This window comes from Corylus avellana, chromosome 1 (assembly GCF_965113065.1).
Source record: "Corylus avellana chromosome 1, dhCorAvel1.hap1.2, whole genome shotgun sequence".
NCBI lineage: Eukaryota > Viridiplantae > Streptophyta > Magnoliopsida > Fagales > Betulaceae > Corylus > Corylus avellana.
The window spans coordinates 7,346,272-7,365,618 of NC_142490.1; the positions used below are offsets into that span (position 1 = coordinate 7,346,272).

At 39.3% G+C, this 19,347-nt stretch overlaps 2 protein-coding genes across 3 annotated transcripts in view; both read left to right on the plus strand.

The window, feature by feature from the left end:
- Window positions 1–12,308, plus strand: part of PEX1 (peroxisome 1) — a 32,795-nt gene extending 20,487 nt beyond the window's left edge. For both annotated transcript variants that reach the window (XM_059579889.2, XM_059579890.2), the window contains 5 exons: window positions 1,634–1,759; window positions 1,839–1,900; window positions 10,653–10,770; window positions 11,287–11,571; window positions 11,651–12,308. In XM_059579889.2, coding sequence (XP_059435872.2) covers window positions 1,634–1,759; window positions 1,839–1,900; window positions 10,653–10,770; window positions 11,287–11,571; window positions 11,651–11,689 — 630 coding nt within the window. In that variant the 3' untranslated portion in view covers window positions 11,690–12,308. The remainder of the gene's footprint in view (window positions 1–1,633; window positions 1,760–1,838; window positions 1,901–10,652; window positions 10,771–11,286; window positions 11,572–11,650) is intronic.
- Window positions 12,309–13,770: 1,462 nt separating this feature from the next.
- On the plus strand, window positions 13,771–16,235 carry LOC132171032 (large ribosomal subunit protein uL14x/uL14z/uL14y). Its single transcript, XM_059582234.2, has 4 exons — window positions 13,771–13,879; window positions 14,522–14,806; window positions 15,438–15,479; window positions 16,021–16,235. The coding sequence occupies exons 1-4, from the start codon at window positions 13,867–13,869 to the stop codon at window positions 16,101–16,103; spliced, it is 423 nt and encodes a 140-aa protein (XP_059438217.1). The 5' UTR covers window positions 13,771–13,866; the 3' UTR covers window positions 16,104–16,235.
- Window positions 16,236–19,347: the final 3,112 nt, after the last annotated feature.

A 19,347-nucleotide genomic window follows, 5' to 3' on the forward strand; every position in this document is an offset into this window, starting at 1 on the left:
CGGTTTTATTAGTTTCTCTATGTAGTGTTTGTCTTTCACTGAAATTTTGTGTAGTTGGTGCCAGTTGTTTGTTCTCAAGTCAAGCTTTGGGATCCTTCGCAAGTGTGCTTATGAGTTGGGGATAGCATCATTTTTAAAAGAAGTGCTTCTCGCTGAACGAGGCAGTAGGGATGGGGATAGCATCTATGAATGATGTGGAGGCCATGCATGTTTCTCACCTTCTCTTTGTGGATGACTGCCTTATTGTTTGTGATGCAGATGCAGATCAACCCAGAAATTTGCTCTATGTGTTTGAGTTGATTTTCAGGATTGAAAGTCAACTTTTGGAAGATTGAATTAATGCCAGCTGGAAAAGTCTAAGGGTATGAGGAATTTGCTGGGTTAATAGGATGTAAGGTTGGATTACATCTGATGTCTCATTTAAGTTTACCTCTTGGCTCATCTTATAAGGAAATGGCCGTGTGGGATGCACTTGTGGAGTGGATGGAAAGGAGATTGACTGGGTTGAAGTTGTTGCATCTTTGTAAAGGTGGAAGATTAATTTAATCAAGAATACATTATCAAATCTGACCACGTATTTCTTATCTTTATTCCCAATGCCAATTTTTCTAAAGGCTTGAGAAGCTCCAAAGAGACTTTTGTGAGGTGGTATAGGCGAGGAAGTCAAATACCATCTTAAATTGGGATAAGGTTTATTCTCCTATTCAGTCTGGGGGTTTGGGCATAAGGAAGTTTAGTGAAGGTGAAGTATAAGGTGAGCTGAAGTCATTGGTGCTCTGGCATTTTTAGGGGATCTTATGGGTTGGGAATGAGGAAGCACATTAGGAGCGTTTGAATGAAGTTCCACAAAATTCGTTGAAATTTGGGATATGGGATTGTATTAGGGTTTGATTTTGGCTTGACCTGTGGTGTGGTGAGATTTTCTCCAAAACTTGTTCCATCCTCTATATAATTTTGGGCCTGAGAAGGATGAATTGGTGATGGATTATGAGGTATGAACTAATGACACTTACCATTAATGCCCAAGATGTGAGGCCTGTGCAATATAGTGAACTGAAGCTTTAATGTCCTTTTAAGATTTGCTGTATTCAGAGGAGGTAAGTAGAGATGCTTATGATAGACTTTATTGAGTTCCTTCTAAATATAGAAATTTTTTGAGTTGAATCTTATTGTAAAGTGTTAAGAGGTGATGTGGACAACACTTCCTAGGGAAAAAGCATTTGGAAGGTCAAGGTGCAGAGGAGAGTGGTTTTCTTTGTCTAGGCAGCTTCTCTTGCGAAGATTATTACTGTTGATACCTTTATCAAAGAGGATGATGTATTGAAGAGAGAAATTCTAGAACCTTGAAAATATTGAGCTTTCCTTGCCAAAGCTGAAATTTCGCATTTGCACACGCTTTAGAAGTAGATGGGACTTCTGGTGGTTCTTCAGTCTGTTCTTTTGCAGATTTATTAGATGATTATAATTTTAGGTCTCAATTGTTTGGTGTTTCCCTGTATATGTCATGTTTACTAAGGCAGACACCCTTTTAATTGTTTGGTGGGTTCCTGTTTCTGGAAATATGTTGAATTGACTTTTTGCAAGTGAAGTGTAATGCATACTCCTGCTGCTGATGCCTATATATTGGTTTCAGGTTCGGGATATTTTCTCAAAAGCAGCTGCTGCTGCACCATGCCTTCTCTTTTTTGATGAATTTGATTCTATCGCCCCGAAAAGAGGGCATGATAATACTGGAGTAACTGATCGTGTTGTTAATCAAGTCAGTCTCTTGTGTGCCTGTACCACCTTCTGTTCGCTTTGAATTGATCTTCTAATGATTACATTTCCCTTCTTTGCAGTTTCTAACAGAATTAGATGGTGTTGAAGTTTTAACTGGTGTATTTGTGTTTGCTGCCACAAGGTTAGTCTCTCCTCACAATAATCACAACTTATGGAATATTTTACGTTTTACCCCCATGTTGTTGGGCTGTAAAACAGGGAAACCCCCTGGAATTTAGTTTGTGACACTAAACCCCTGTTTCATCCGGTAATTGAAGAAACCTTACACATGACCTAAACAAAACATATAGTGCTGCATCACCCATCACATTTACTACTTCATTGGAAGGGTTGTTGTTGTGGAAGTTACCATTGGAGATGAAAAATGAGATTCACCTACTTTTGGATATAAATACGAGTCTCAAAATCATCGGATATGGAGTCATTGTGGTACACTTGTGGCTCTTGGCTTCTGATGAGAGATTCATGGCATCAACATGAGATGTGGTGGTGATTTAAATGTGTGAAGATGTGGGATGCCTGTGTGACTGCTGGTAGTTGTATCTGGTGGTTTTGTTTGAGTGACGGACCTGATGAATCCCACTAAGTTTAGTGTAAACGAAGATGAGTCCTCTGTTTCAACTTCTTGTGTATTTCTATATTATTACTGTTTGGATTTGGTGTCTTTGTTGCTTTGGACTGTATTTGGTTTGGAATTGTTTTCGATGAAGTGACAAAGAGTAGGGCCTGTTTTGATGTTAAGACAAGGAACTGTTTTTTTTTTTGATAAGTAAATATGATATAAAAGAGCGCAGAGGGGCGCAACCCACATACACGGGAAGTATAAAAGAAAGCGCCTAAGAGGGAGAAAAATGAAAAATAAAATCAGAGAAGCTAATCTCTATAGGAGCTAGCCAAGCGGCCGTCCAGGAATACAAAGTAAAGAAGAAAAAATGAGTCAATTTCTCTATAGTCCTAGTGGAGTTCTCAAAGCATCTAGCATTCCTTTCATTCCAAATACACCACATAAGACACAAAGGGATCATCTTCCACACTACCGCGCTTCGAGAACTTCCTCCTGACCACCAACAATCGAACAAGCCCCTCACCTTGCAAGGCATGACCCAAAGCAGCCCAAACCGATCAAAAATAGTATGCCAAAGAACACTTGCGATCTCGCAATGGGGAAGAAGATGATCGATCGACTCTCCATTCTTCTTGCACATACAACACCATTCCACTACCACTAGGTTCCTCTTCCGCAGGGTGTTGTGAGTCAAAATTTTGCCTAAGGCCGCGGTCCACCCAAAGAAAGCCACTCGCAATGGCACCTTAGTACGCCAAATGCTCTTCCAAGGAAACACTTCATGGTCTCATTTGGACAAGGCCTTGAAGAGAGACTTAACCTCGAAATTGCCTTTCTTAGACGAAGACCATCGAATACAATCCATAGAGCCTATGGATATCTTGTACGAGTACAACCGGTCAAAGAAAGAAGAAATCAAATCCATCTCCCAATCCTGTACTGACCGCACAAAAATGACATTCCATTCGACCACCCCATTCCCCCAAATAAAGTTATCCTTCACCCAAGCTTCTTTGTGTCTGGCTATGCTGTACAAAGACAGGAAAGCATGCTTCAAAGAGGAGTCTCCACACCAAATATCATGGCAAAAACGAACTTTCGAACCCACCCCCACCTCATAACGAATACCTTTGGCAAAAAAATTCCAACCTTGCCGAATGTGCTTCCATAAGCCCGCACCATGGGAACCCGAAACCTCCTTAGTGCACCAACCTCCCTCCTGATCTTCATATTTAGCTTTAATAACCTTATACCATAGAGCCGCACTCTCATTAGCATATCTCCAAAGCCATTTACCTAGGAGAGCTTGATTAAACTGATGCAACTTACGAATGCCAAGCCCACCGTACCGAAGGGGACGACAGACTTGATTCCAATTTACAAGATGCAGCTTATGCTCATCTCCCATCCCTCCCCATAAGAAGTCTCTTTGTACTTTCTCAAGTCTTTTAGCTACACTCATAGGAATCGGAAACAGAGACAAAAAGTAAGTCGGAAGATTAGAGAGCGTACTCTTAATGGGAGTTAAACGACCTCCTTTAGATAGATACATTCTCTTCCAACCTGCCATCTAACGCTCCATTTTTTCGATCACATCATTCCACATAACCTTATCCTTATGCCCCGCCCCAAGAGGGAGACCCAAATACTTCATCGGCAAATTGGCAACACTACACCCAAGGATATTAGCTAAAACCCCTATGTTCTCCACCTCACCAATAGCCACAATTTTAGATTTACCAAGATTCACTCTCAAACCCGAAACAGCTTCAAAACATAAAAGAATGAGACGCACATACCGGATTTGCTCGATAGAAGCTTCACAAAAGATCAAAGTGTCATAAGCAAATAAAGAGTGAGAGACCACTAACTTCGATAACACCCTATTTCCCACTGAGAAACCAGTCAAAAAGCCTTGGTCAACCGACACATTCACCATCTTACTCAAGGCCTCCATAACAAGCACAAAAAGTAACGGAGAAAGGGGGTCCCCTTGCCAAATTCCCCTCGAGCTATTGAAGAAGCCTTCTGGAGAACCATTCACAAGAATGAAAAATCTTACCGATGTAATACACCACTCTATCCACGCCCTCCACCTCTCACCAAACCCACACCTATGCAGCAAATACAACACAAAGTCCCAATTCACATGGTCGTAGGCCTTCTCCAAGTCTAATTTGCAAAGAACACCTGGCACCCCTGAATTCATACGACTATCCACACTTTCATTTGCAATAAGGACAAAATCTAGGATTTGGCGACCCCCAATAAAAGCATTTTGAGAGTATGATATGATCTTACCCAACACAGTTCTCATCCTGATTGCAAGAACTGTAGGAACAATTTTGTACACCCCTCCCACCAAACTAATGGGCCGAAAGTCCTTCATCTCCACCGCATCTGCCTTTTTTGGGATTAAGGAAATAAAAGTTGCATTCAAGCTCTTCACCAACTGTCGTCTACGATGGAACTCGGCAAAAACCGCCATGACATCATGTTTGACAACACCCCAGCAGGCTTGAAAAAAAGCCATGGAGAAGCCATCCGGACCCGGAGCCTTATCACCATCCATGCCTTTAACCACCTCCCAAACTTCTTTTTCCTCGAAATCTCTTTCTAACCACCTATTATCCTCCTCATCTATGGACAAAAAAGGCTGGTTGTCCATTCTAGGTAGCCATGTGCTTTGTTCCGAGTATAAGCTTTGATAATAACTCACAATGTGAGCTTTTACCTCAGCTGGATCATCGGATAGAACACCATTAATACGCAACTCTTCCACACGATTGAACCTACGGTGAGAGTTTGCCATCTTGTGAAAGAAACGAGTATTGTGGTCCCCCTCCTTGAGCCACAAAGTTCTCGATTTTTGACACCAATGGATTTCTTCACAAAGCAAGGTGTTCTCCAATTCTTTCACCATATCCGCCTTTCGGACCTTCTCCTCCTGGGCTAACCCTCTTACCTCTGCCAAATCATCCAACTCCTGAATACCCTCCCAACAACTCCTTTTTCTTTCTCCCAATGTCCCCAAACACCTCCTCATTCCACTTTTTCAAATCCAATTTGAGAGATTTCAATTTCTTAGCAAGCACAAAACTAGGTAAACCCTCAAACGAATAAGATCCCCACCAAGAACTAACCTTATCAACAAAACCTTCAGCTTTAAGCCACATATTTTGAAATTTAAAGCTCTTATTACCTCCACAAGGGGCCCCACAATCCAATAATAAAGGGAAGTGATTGGGTATCAAGCGCTGAAGTCTTCTTTGTGACATTGCAGGGTAGTGATCTTCCCAATCTGAGGAAATCAAGAAGCGGTCAATTCTAGACCAGCTCTCATTTTCTTGATTATTAGACCACGTAAATTGACCCCCCATCAAGGACATGTCCACCAAATTGTTCTCTGAGATGAAATCCGAGAAATCCATCATGCCAGTGGAATAGTAAGAAACACTGGAGTGCTCACTAGGGAACCGAACGATATTAAAATCCCCTCCAAGGCACCAAGGAACCTCCCACACATTCATCAAACCAGCCAACTCTTCCCAAAGTGCCCTTCTCTCCCCATCCTCATTCGGACCATATACCCCCCCAAAAGCCCACTCCCAGTTGTCCTCCACATTTTGAAAAGAGCAAGCCAAGGAAAAATGCCCCACACACTCCTCCTTACACTCCACCACCCTCCTATCCCACATCAATAACATCCCCCCCAACAAGCCATTCGACCCTTTAAACTTCCATCCCACATGTCGGCCTCCCCAAAGACTATGAACCACCTCTCAGGAAATAACCTCCATCTTTGTCTCAATCAAACACACTACATCTACTTTCCACTCTTTCAATAGACTCCTAATACGCAACCTTTTTTTGAGGGCATTCAACCCTCTCACATTCCATGCTACTATGTTAAGCTTCATGATCCACCAACGTGCCCCTCTCACAATCCTTGAGCTCCTTTAATCTTGTTGGGGCTAGAACATAGGCAGAGATGCTTCCCGAATCAGCATCACCCTGAATCCTAGAAGCTTCAATAGAGTTGAACAACAACTCCAACTCCCCTTTCTTCCCTTCATCTGTAATACCAATTTTAGGGCAGAATTTGAGACAATTATTAACTACCCAACTGGAAGACATCAACCCTGGCCCTAAATCCTCCAACCCAACAGAATCTGAAATACTTTCCTCTTCCAAACTAGAGCTAGGCCCGAAAGGCTTCATTGCCGGCATGGAGCCTTGCAGAGTAAGGGACTTGTTCTATTGTTGGTGGTCGGGAGGTCATGCTAGAAGTGCGGTAGTGTGGAAGATGATTCCTCTATGTCTTATGCGGTGTATATGGATTGAAAGAAATGCTAGATGTTTTGAGAATTCTACTAGGACTATAGAGGAACTGACTCATCTTTTCTTCTTTACTCTTGGACAGCCGCTTGGCTAGCTCCTTTAGTAATTAGCTTCTCTGATTTCCTCTTTCATTTCTCTCCCTCCTTAGGCGCTCTCTTTTATACTTCCCGTGTATATGGGTTGCGCCCCTCTACGCTTTTGATATAAATTTATTACTTATAAAAAAAAAAAAAAAGGCTCCATTGCCGGCATACATTCCGCTCCTTTTTTTCCCTCAAGAAACTGCGGACTCGTACTGCTTGCCTCCCCCCGACAAAATTCCTGCTAACAGCTCCCTTCTACCATCCTTTTATTCCGACGAGAGGGTATCTTCACCAGGAACTGATCAGTACCCACACCCGTACCTGCCCCCCCATCTCTGGTCTCCACAATACACATCGGCAGGCTCTGGGTGTTTCCCGGCCGGAATTACGTCTCCAGCACCCTTTGGGCTGATTCCGGCTTTGACCCTAGTATCCCTTTCCCCTGCCCACAAGTCGCAATACTTTCCCCAGCTTCTCCGGCACCCTCTGGACTGATTCCGGTCTCCACCGGACAAATCGGCGAGCTCTGGGCATTTTCCGGCAAAACTTGCGTCTCCGGCACCCTCTGGGTTGATTCCGGCCTCGACCCTAGAACTCCTTTCCCTTGCCCAGAAGCCGCAATCGTGCCTACCGACACATCATCCCATGTTTTCTGCCCAAAATTCCTTCTCCTATAAGTCAACAAACCCTTTCCCTTTCCGGTAGACTGAGCCTTCGCCGGAAAGGTGGAGACTCTGTTGCTTGGCTTCTCACTGACCATAAACCCATCGCCATCCCGAGCAGAAGTGCCAAAAACCTCTGTGAGTATACCCCTTTCCGCTGATCCAGCCCTTCCACCCACAGGTAGAACCTTCTCGGCCAGCAACGACGAGTTCTCCGGTTGTACCACGTGAGGTCTGAGCTCCAACGATTTATTCTCAGCCTCCTCCCTGAGTGCCACCTCAGCTGAGAGACATATATTCGGTCCAACTCTACTAAAGCAGCCCGCGCCTGAGCCCAGCAGTCCTTTGGGCTTAAAAACTACTCTTTTTTTCACCTTCATCTTGCTGTTGGGCTTTGAGCTCAGCCCACACTTTTCCTTTTCTTTCCAAACTGAACTTTGCTGGCCTACATCTTTCTTATCTCCCTGCCCAAGCCCACTGCCCTCCAACTGCTTGAATACTTTGTCAAGTTTAATCAATCCCACGTCACATTCTCGTTTCAGACAACTCAAAGTCTCCCTAACATTGAGGAGCTCGAGATGTACAGCAGATTAGGTCTGCCCAGCATGGTTCACCACTCCCTCCCGTCCCTTCAAGTGCCCAGAAGCTGACGTCGACGCCTTCTGCCCTGCCGGCAATGAATTGCGACTCGCCGGAGCTCCTATCGGCGCCCCCATGCATCCTCCATTCTTCACGCTGTGCCTACCAAACCCTACTGGACCTGTATCAGACCTCGCCAGCAAGGGCAGCTTCGTCGGACCCACCCCAAAAACACCAAAGGCCGACGTCGAATCATGGGTCTCCGACAGAAACACCCCTTTGCTGCCATAAACTTGAGCTTGCTGTTTCCTGTGCTCAGAGTCATCTTTCTGCCTCCTAGTCACTCTGTTCTTCGGTTCTTGGAAAGAATTGCAGCAATCCTTGGTTGACTTCAATGACATTCTCAGAGTTTCCACATAGCTCCTTCTTTCCTTCACCTCCTTATCTCTCTTGTCTTCCCTGAACACTCGGTGCTCACTTACACCTTGAGAGTCACAGAGAGACGAGTTTGCCACTCGCATTTCCTCGACGAAACGATCCCACCCAAACCCACGACATCCTTCAGGAATGATGATTGAGCCACACCTCCTTCTTCCATCAAATTCCTCCACTGTCAGAAAACATCCATGCCTGTTTGAACATTTCTGAGCTATTATTCTAGGATACCCAGCTCTAGACTGATCCCAAAAAACTTCTGAATTGTCCACAGCCACCAGCGCCTCACCTATTCTCACCATCCACGCTAATTCGTCCTTTTTCATGAAAATGGACCTCTTGAATCTTTTACTCCTCTCTAAAATCCTTACCCCAGCTGCCCCCACCTTAATCAAAACCTCAAACTCCTTGGACTCCACTGACCACCTCCTCGAACCAGCCATGATACAGCCCAACACTAGCATAAAACAGCTCTCACGCGCCCCTCACGCGCCGACACAGCCTAAACTGAAGTTGAACCACCTGATACTTAATTTTTAACTTCCATGAAATTCTATTTCCAGAGTGGCATTAAAAGTACGTTAAGACAAGGAACTGTTAGTAGAGAAAAAGCAGGTATTTAGGTTTTGGCTGTGAAGTGTCCATAAGCTTGGTTAAAAATGTGCGACCTAATTAGCCTATATTGATGAAAAAAATTGCTCTTGATCTTTTTCTTCTCTTTTCTCTTATTCATTATGAAAAGTTTTTGCTTTTATGTTTTTTTTCTTAGTTTTTATCATGAAGAGAGGAGATTGGTTACGGGAGGGTGTTAAAATGATGGAAGGACAGGGTGTCGTATAATTGGCTATAGGGTTAGGTGCAAGTCTTTTACTTTAATATGGACCACTGGAACTTTTGGTGCCACAAAATAAATTTTGGGAGAGTTGCGTGTTTTATGGCCCAACCACATATGGGGTAAGTTGTATTTTCCCCTAGTACTTATTTTAGATTCCTCTTAGATAATAAAATTCTTGATATTAATCTGGTAAGCAGGTTAACTTTGTCTTTAATAATAGGGAAATTTCCTCCAATCACTAAGCTTTGCCTCAGTAACAGATAAGGACCCAAGTTTCTAATTCCGACAATTAAAATCCTATGTTTTGCTTGAGTGACAAATAGATATGTTCGATAGATTTTCGTCCAATCATTAATTGAATGCTTGGAATGCCTTCCACCGGTCATATTGTCCATGTTAGACCAATGAAGACTTGACACATGTATCCAATATACATGTCAACTGGCCACACAAGAAATTATGTCAAAAATTTTTTTTTAAGAAAAAACAAAAAAAATAATAGGGGAAAAGAAAAAAGGATGGAGATCCACCCCACAACCACTCTCAACCCCACAGAGGGTGGCTTTGCCCCCACAGAAGAGTGGTGGGGTGGCTCCCCCCTTGCTCACCTTATAGAGGAGGTAGTGGGGGTGGAGATCTACCCAACAGAGGGGTGGAGGGGGTGGTTCTCCACCTCCGCAGAGGTGGCTAGGGGTGGAGCCACCCCATCGACCCCTTGTCGGGGTGGAGAGCACCCTTGCAGATGTGAGCTCCTCCCCTGCCCCTTTGTGGGGTGGATCTCCACCCCCACTGCCTCCTCTATGAGGTGGGCGGGGCCACCCTCCACTGCTTTCCTATATGGGGTGGAGGGTGGCAATGGGGTGGATCTCCATCTTTTTTATTTTTTATTAATTTTTTTAGGTGTCCTGTGTGGCAGGCTAACGTGTATCTTGGAGCCCATGTCCAGGAGAGGAACACAGTAAAGTAAATGGAGAGCTCATTTCCTGGACATTAAGTGGCATTTTATACCTTCACTTCACTGGTGGAAAATATAAACTTAGAGGTGGAGTGCCAGCATGATTATGAATTTCAGGAGGCTTACTGCAGTTTAATGATAGGACTACAGGTAGTCTTCCATTGGGGCACTAATTTAAGTCAAACTGATTTTAATCAGCGACATACACCAGCAGTACCAATTGATTGGCAGCTACAAGTTAAAAAACTAGTGCATATTGCTTCCTTAGATTTACTTCATAGTTTCCTATACTTGTGTGCAAAACGGGGTCACCATTGTGGAATGTTTCTGTCATCTTTACCCTGTCTTGTTTCCAGAATTGCTTTTTTATTGATTACTGTTTGATTGAAAATTAACCTACATTTTTCATGTCAAGCAGTAGACCAGATTTACTCGATGCTGCACTGTTGAGACCTGGCAGGCTAGATCGCCTTCTATTCTGCGATTTTCCATCTTGGCGGGAGAGGTTGGATATTCTTACAGTTCTCTCTAGAAAGGTATGTAAGACTATCTAATTAAGGCATACTTCTTTTACTTTCTATTTAGTTCTTCACAGACTAATTAATGCATAGTTATTAATTCCCGTGTAAGTGTTAACTTTTAATGGATTTTATTTGTTATTTATGAGTTTGAATGTGAGGAGGATAGTTCCCCAGTTTTTAAACCCCAAGGAGTGATTTGTCACAACCCCAAACCACATGGACCAAAAATGTATTTATCCTGACCTATGATCTGGATTTGGTCAAACTCCTATTTGGAGCCTTACATCCCAAGAATCTGTGTCTTGGCCCAATATTTTTCTCTTGATAAGCCATTAAGTCCCTTCTAGCAAAACCAGAATTTTGAGGAAATATTAAGATGACTAATGAAAAATATTATCATTAATTATTTATTGTATTTTCAGCGCCAAATTATGCCTCGTGAAGCTTTCTTTGTGTCTACTTGTTTTGTAAAGTTAAAATATGATATTGTAAAGCTTTTTTTATTTTTTTTATTTTTATCAATGAATGCAGCTACCATTGGCCAAGGACGTTGATTTAGATGCCATAGCCCGTCTAACAGAAGGATTTAGTGGCGCTGACCTCCAAGCTCTGCTTTCAGATGCACAGCTTGCTGCAGTTCATGAGCTTTTGGGCAGTGCGGATGCCAATGAGCCAAATAGAAAGCCAGTAATAAATGATGCTCTCTTGAAGTCTACTGCTTCTAAGACAAGACCCTCTGTTTCAGAAATGGAGAAGCATAGACTCTATAGCATTTACAGAGAGTTTCTGGATGCAAAGAGATCTGTTGCTGCACAGGTCTCTCTCTCTCTCTCTCTCTCCACACATTTCTTTTTTATGTAAAAGCATATTTGTGACTAAGAGAATTTATTTGCAGTCAAGAGATGCCAAAGGCAAGAGGGCAACTCTAGCTTAACCAGATGAGTGGAATGTGCTACATGGTGTAACGTCTTACATATATATCTTGCGGTTCATTTCTTAAGGAGGAAGGGGTTTCAAAAATTTACTCAGCTTGACGCCATCTTTGTTCGAGAGACTATTATGGTATTATGACATTGATTTTCTACAACAAAAAAAATTGGATCAAATGAGGAATTCGGAAGCTGAAGATTTGCAAGAATTTGAAGCCCCAAAGAAGGCAATTACATCGAGTAATTCTATTCTTCCCCTATTTTCCTTTCATCTTCCCAGGGCTTATGTGGGTGGTCTCTCTCTAAACAAAAAACTAATTTTCATGCACGTCAAAAGCTATGGAGGACCAGGCTACATTAGCTATGGGGGATGGAAGGGGAATACGAGGGTGCTACATCTCTATTTATTTAAAGAAACTCAACCTTTCAACATACTCTTATACTGGCTTCAAATAGATATGCAATTACATTCTTTGGCTAGTGATATGTAGAACTCACCTTCGAAAATTGACTTGTAAGGGGTGGATGTTTAAAAACTTATTTACACATGATTAAGATTGTACTTAAGTTATATGGGACACTACGCTCTACAACTGATATTTACAGTGACTCATTTTATTAACATTGACCTGATGATAACCATTTCTCTTTTCACAGCTTTACTCACCTATTAGTATTCAACTTAATACTGAGTCCATTGATAACATTTTAATCCAAGCTATTACTCGTCCCTTCTGGAACTTGATTAGAAAGGCGCAACTTATTTGATCTTATACTCAACGAGCTATGTTTGATCTCAAACTCAACTTTGATATCAAATGATAGGAACATAAAGGTTTCTATCCATTGAAAATCATAAAATAAAAGGAAAAAAAAAAATGATAAATGAATCGCCGAATTGCTTTTAGGGGATTGAATCTATGATTGATCACTTTGAAGGGATTAACCTCTAAATGTTGTATAGAGCAATTGATGCTTTCATTGATTGAATTGACATACGGCATCTACATTTCTTATGGAGAGAATTGCAACTTATTCTAAAAAAACAATTATTATGGAATCACATTCCTAATGAAAAGATTGCAATAATGCAATTATTACCGAATAAAGAGGAAGAGATTATTGTAATAATATGCAATTATTATGATTATAGAAATTATATTGAGATTATTTTGGGGATTTTATCAGCACAGGACTCCAACTTGTAGCTCCATCATTTTGCACCACCGCAATAGCAAGCCAAACGATCTCCTTCACGGATGGCTACCACTGCACACTGTCGGTGCACCATGTTCAATCACCACATACAATGACAACACACGAATGGATGCTTGGTAATGGAAAAAAAAAATGGGTTTAACAGGAAAAATATGGGTAGAAAGTAACCTACTTTGATACTAGATGATCTAAACTTGCAGTTTTATATCAAATAGAAATCTGAAAAAAAGAAGAAAGAAATATAAAAGGATGATTATTTTCGCTTCTTCACTTGGGGTGGGTGCTGTTGGAGGGTGGCGAATTTTAGGGAAAATGGTTTAGGCTTTTCGACAGATTAAAGCTTTTTAATTTTTTTTAAAAAAATATTTTTAAAGGATTTATGTTGATTAGAATATAATGTACATTGATCAATATTTTTTAGAAAAAAATACAAAATCAGTCCATGTGGTTGACCCGATTTACAATTTGCTCCTTGTTGTATCAAATTGTTAGTTTTTGACATACTTCAGAGGCCTCTGAATTCATTTGAATACTACAGGAAGCTAATTACAAAATCACATAGACTGATTTTGTATTTTTTTCATTCTCAATCACCTAAAAACGAGAAAAATGTTTTCCAAATATGTTTTGCATTGAAACAAATAAAACCGATTTTATAATCACAAATAAAAAAATAAAAAATAAAAAATAAAAACCCCGAATTTATTTTTCTCCAAACAAATGCCGACCCAAATGCCATATATTTAAGGCTTTAATGAATTTACAGGTTAATTAAAGAAAGAAGTAAAACCCAGAATCAGATAACTAGATAAGCCCCAAATCGGGTGAAGAAAGGCAGGCTTACCCGGCCCAAATTGAAAAGTGAAAAACCCTAACAAATTCATAGTGTTACACTATTGCTATAATATAAAACCTCTATTGAAGTCTTCTTCTCCGGATCTGAAGCCGCCCATTCTCCTCAGCCATGTCGAAGCGAGGTACCTCTCTCTCTCTCTCTTGATTAAGTTTTAGTGTTATTCTCTGTTTGGATGCTCAGAAAACTGTGGAAAGAAAAGTGTAGAAAAGAAATGGGATTGTCTCTCAGAATTTTGGTTCCAAAAAATTAGGCCATGTTTCGGAGCTGTATTTGGCTCTCTTCAGCAACAGTTTATTTTTTTCTTCTCAAAATTACTTTTGTCTGAAGCTAGTAGGTTTTTTTTTATTATTGTTTCCCTATTCCTAGCAACGAAATAGAGCATTTGGATTTCAGTTTGCTTTTGCCTTTTATTCTCTGTTTAGGTAATCATTTGGTTCTGGTTTCTTGCTTTCTCACTCTCTTTGGTTGCTGGAAGCGCACACAGTTTATACGTTTCGCCTCAAATTTTCCTCATGCTTTTTTACTTTCTGTTTCCCTACTTATATATATATATATAAATTGTTTCCCCAAATTTTGTCTGCAAAGCAACAGCGAATTAGTGGTATATTAGGAGAGACTTAAAAATTGTGGAAAGAGTCATTAGAATTAGCTGAGCGAGAGTATGAAACTCTTTTTGTGTTTTTTGAACTTTTCCCAAAGAAGAAATATGGGATATGGGTTTCATTCATTTTTTTCATGATTGTTTATATTTATTGATTTGCAGGACGTGGAGGAAGTGCTGGGAACAAGTTCCGAATGTCACTGGGTCTTCCGGTGGCAGCAACTGTGAATTGTGCAGACAACACTGGGGCCAAGAACCTTTACATTATCTCTGTGAAGGGGATCAAGGGTCGCCTCAACCGCCTGCCGTCAGCATGTGTTGGCGACATGGTGATGGCAACTGTCAAGAAAGGGAAGCCTGATCTCCGAAAGAAGGTCTTGCCCGCTGTTATTGTGAGGCAGCGCAAGCCGTGGCGCCGAAAGGATGGTGTTTTTATGTACTTCGAAGGTTGCTATTTTTCTGTATATGTTGATATGGGTTTATATCGTTTGTTTGGTTGTTAACAAGTCATAAGGAGTGTAGATAATAGGGCCTATTTTGCCTAACAACAGGTTAGAATGCTTTAAGCACAAACTTCTATTTTGGAAGGTTCTATATTAGTGGTTTGTTCTTTGTTATAAAAATTGCACTTTATCTAAGTGTTCTATAACAGATTATTTACTTATTTTTGTTAAAAAAAAAAAAGGGATCCATAGGTAATTAGGCATTAGAAAGCACTAGGTAATTATGATGCTTTATCTCGTTCAATATCATAGTAATTGTTGTGGCATGGCAAGCATGAATATATTAGTGAAACTAATACATTTTCTTTGGGACTATGTAGAGGGCTTTTTGGAATTAACAACACACCTTAACTCAGTATTTATATTACCTACTATCTTTGCATGGTAGTTTTGTGTATCTAAACTAGTACCTATAGTTTAAATTTTATAGCATGCTTGTCATGAACATAACTTCTGGTGTATTATCTTCTTGCATCTGTTGTTAAAATTGTCTTATTTCTTTATCAGAATTTTCTTAGGAGAATCTCTTTCTGTTCCTCAAGTTTTCTGATCATGAGCTCTTTTTACGAATGCAGATAATGCTGGTGTTATCGTCAACCCCAAGGGCGAAATGAAAGGTACAGTCATCATGAAGTCAATTCTAGTTATTTTGATTCTGTACTGTCCAAGCGCAAATAATATAATAGTAGTAGTAATGATAATAGTTATTATACTTGCAACAATAATTATTATTATAACGAAAATACTAATAACAATTCAATTCTAGGATGCTTATAATAAAATTTACATGGCCTGTTGGTTAACATTTCATAGCTTTGTTGGTAGCGTCTATATATATATTTTTTGGATAAGTAAAAGATTGGTGTCTATATATATATATATATACCCAAGCACCTATGGATTTAGAACGCATGCCCGCTCCATTCATCCTGTTCTTATAGGGTGAGAGAGGTACCATTATTTTAAACTGGCATATCAATGCTGCCAAGCCATTTTGAGCTGGCACATTTGGGAACAATATGGCGTATGGGAGATGTTGCTGATTTAGTACGAAGTTGCTATTTGTTTCATCTTTTGTTATAATGTAATTCATTTTTTGTGGATTTTTTTTTGAATTGTCGTTGTAAGCCTCTTGTGCATGTTCTGTTCTGGTTGCAGGATCTGCTATTACTGGGCCAATTGGAAAGGAGTGTGCTGATCTATGGCCAAGGATTGCAAGTGCCGCCAATGCCATTGTTTAAATGTTTGGGTTTTTGTCATTAAACTCTTTAGAACGGTTTTTCTGAGGTTTCTGAACTCATCTGGCTTTAGGCTGTTGTAGCTTAACAGATTTAAGTTTTGCCATAGAGATTAAAGTCTTATCTTTTGACACCTGGATGGAGTTCTGTTGCCTTTCATCTCCTTGGTTTCTTTTAATTGGGAAGAATTTTCAAGTTATATTATGCCAAATAATGAAAATGACCCAAATTTCTTTTAAGGCAAACTCTTACAACTCAGCATTTAAACATGTGTCCTTTAAACATGTTAAAACATATAAAGGACACGCATCCTATAAATATGTTAGAATGTGTTTCCCATATGGTATGGGACATATGTCAATTTTAGAAGTTGGGTTATAAAAGTTTACTAGAATTCAATTTGTATGAAATTTCTGTCAAATGGAAATAGCATCACTTTTATTTAAAATAATAATTATTACTACTATTTGTTGTTAGCTTGTTACATTATTATGTATGATTAAATTATTTTTTAGTTCAATTCAATATATATATATATATATATATATATATATATATATTGTCGGTTTTTTTTATTTTTTTAACTGTGGAACTAGTATTTGCTTTTGTGATGGCAATTTGTTAATGATTTTGTTTTGAAAAGCTGTAGTATCTATAAACTAGTATTTAACTTAGTCTTCACTTCATAATTTCTCTTTCATCACAACATCATCAGCGTAGTCAATATTATGAACATTGACAAACTAATCTTTCAATCATTAACCAAACTAAACCCGAGTATTATTGCATAGGTGAATCTTTGGCTCTTTCAATCCGCTTCTTTATTTTTGTTTTGTTCACTGCTTTTCTCTCCCTGAAATTGTTTACAAAAGTAATTAAATTGATGCCCTCAATTTTCTCAACGTACACAAGTTTTCTTTAAATTGTCATAACCGTAGCTCTAGATCCTATCCCTGCTCTCCATCCCCTTCTAGCGGCACCTTTTTAAAAACAAGATTATTAAAGTAGGGATTCTCAAGAAGTATTGACCAGATTTTGGCGGCCTTTATTTTGATTTGGTTATAACCAAACAAGCCATCCATGAAATAAATCTTTTCATATCCGCAGGTTTTGTCTATCATGATTTTTGTGATTAGCACAGGAAATTCATCCTTAGGGAATGCATTATTTAGGTCTATGAAGTCAATTCACATCCTATAATTTCTTTATTTATCCATTTTCTTTGTGAAGAGTGGATGAAAGTGTTGTTGCGCTTGCTTGATCGGCTTAGCATCTGGTTTGATATTAAGCCCCTGTGGACGGTGATCATCAAGGCACCCGGCCCAATCATCATCCAAATAGGCAAGAAGGCACACATTCGTGATTGGTCGAAAACGAATACCATACCCCAATGTTGCTTTTAAGTAACGTAAGATGCGCTTGAAATAAATGTTTTTTCAACTCAGTTTATAAATTTGTCATGTGTTATTATTGCATGTATTCATATGATTTTTTAGTTAGCCGGTAAAAGGCATATGATTTTTTAAATAAAATGTAGTTTTGCAATAAAATGATTTAAAAAAATTCATTTCCCAATGTTTAAAAAGTATATGATATTGTCCTCAATGAATTGATCAATTGGTTGGAGGTCACACCTCATGAAATAGTGGTATAAAGTGAATCGGAAGAAAATGTATGTTCTAGAGGAAACAGAATATTATTATCTCTGTAATATCCCAACTATCTAAGAGCACTCCAGGCCATGAAGCAAAGAGGACCACACATTTGGCTAGTTAAAGTGGTTAAGAGTTTGCTTAGCTTAAATATTAATGCAGGCAAGTGTGAATGGCTCTAGCACTAGTGAAAGTCATATATGGGGTCAGTTTGTGAAGTATCCTCGTGATTCATAGTGCAATGATGGTGTTTTTGTATTCAGGGAAACGATCTTACGTGTCGGCAACAACGTCGACCCCAAAAAGAAAAGATAAAAGGATGGTGAGCACTATTCATCTTTACTTTTTGAAAACAATGTGGAAATGCCCAATCAACCGAAAATGATGGCTTCTCTGTAGACCTTTCAATGTCTTTCCAAGAACCAAATTGAGCAACCCTTTCTTCACATCTCTGAGCTAGGGTCTGTTTCTTGGATCCTTCCCTCTTATTACGGTGTTAAAATATTAAATTTTTTTTTACTGTTCAAATATTATTTTAATATTATTTTATAATATTTTAACACCAACGTATTTACTGTTTAAGTACATCAGTGTGCCAAAAATTACTACTCATCTCTATAATTCACAAATGTTTTGTAACGAGGGAATTGATAATAATTCACAAATGTTTTGTAACGAGGGAATTGATAAGCATGCTAATATGCTAAAAATCATTACTCGGCCCGTGATTCCCAGTGCAATGATGGTGTTTTGTAGTCAGGGAATCGATCTTATGTGGTGTCAACAACGTTGACCCCAAAAAGAAAAGATAAAAGGATGGTGAGTAGAAATAACACTAATCATCTTTACTTTTTGAAAACAACTTGGAAATGCCCAATCATGAATATTAGATATATTGCAAAACGCCTTGCCAACACACCAATCCTCTCTTCCTCGAAGCAGCATGAATTGGAAGAAACACTAGTAAATCCCATTGAGAAATATTGTTTTATTTCCACCTAACCACCTTGTAAGTTCGTACAGCGACAAGAAAGTTGAAAATAAAAGACTCCTATATAGAAGTTTGACTGGTTCTCGTATGAATCGCTGAAAAATTTAAGTTGATTGTTTTAGTATTCGCATTAGTTTATCTAAATTTTTATGTAAAATAACTAATTAAAACCTATTTTATATAATTTTACTAATAAGTTTTTTGAAAGGCATCATACGGTCTATATATTTATTTATCTATTCTTTTTCTATATTATATAAAATATATATATATATATTTTTTGCTCCTTTTCACTGTTGAATTAATATTTGCGTTTTTACGGCAATTTGTTAATGATTTTGTTTTAAAAAACTGCAGTATCTATAACTACTCTTTTATTTTAGTCTTCACTTCATAATTTCTCTATTATCACAACTTCATCATCGTAGTCAAAAAGAAAAGACAAAAAAGGATGGTGAGCGGAAAAAGCACTATTTTTTTAATTTTTTTATTTTATAGGGAATCCATCGTTGAAATGGCCAAGAAATTAAAAAAAAAAAAAAAACAAGGATGTTGACTAGACAGAAAGCAACGACTTCTTATGTTAAGAGAAAAACAGAGGATC

Excerpts from the sequence above, each read along its gene's own strand:
- LOC132171032 (XM_059582234.2), top strand. Across the intron at positions 14,807-15,437 it reads TGTTTTTATGTACTTCGAAG|ATAATGCTGGTGTTATCGTC; the intron begins GTTGCTATTTTT and ends TTACGAATGCAG. Across the intron at positions 15,480-16,020 it reads CCCCAAGGGCGAAATGAAAG|GATCTGCTATTACTGGGCCA; the intron begins GTACAGTCATCA and ends TTCTGGTTGCAG.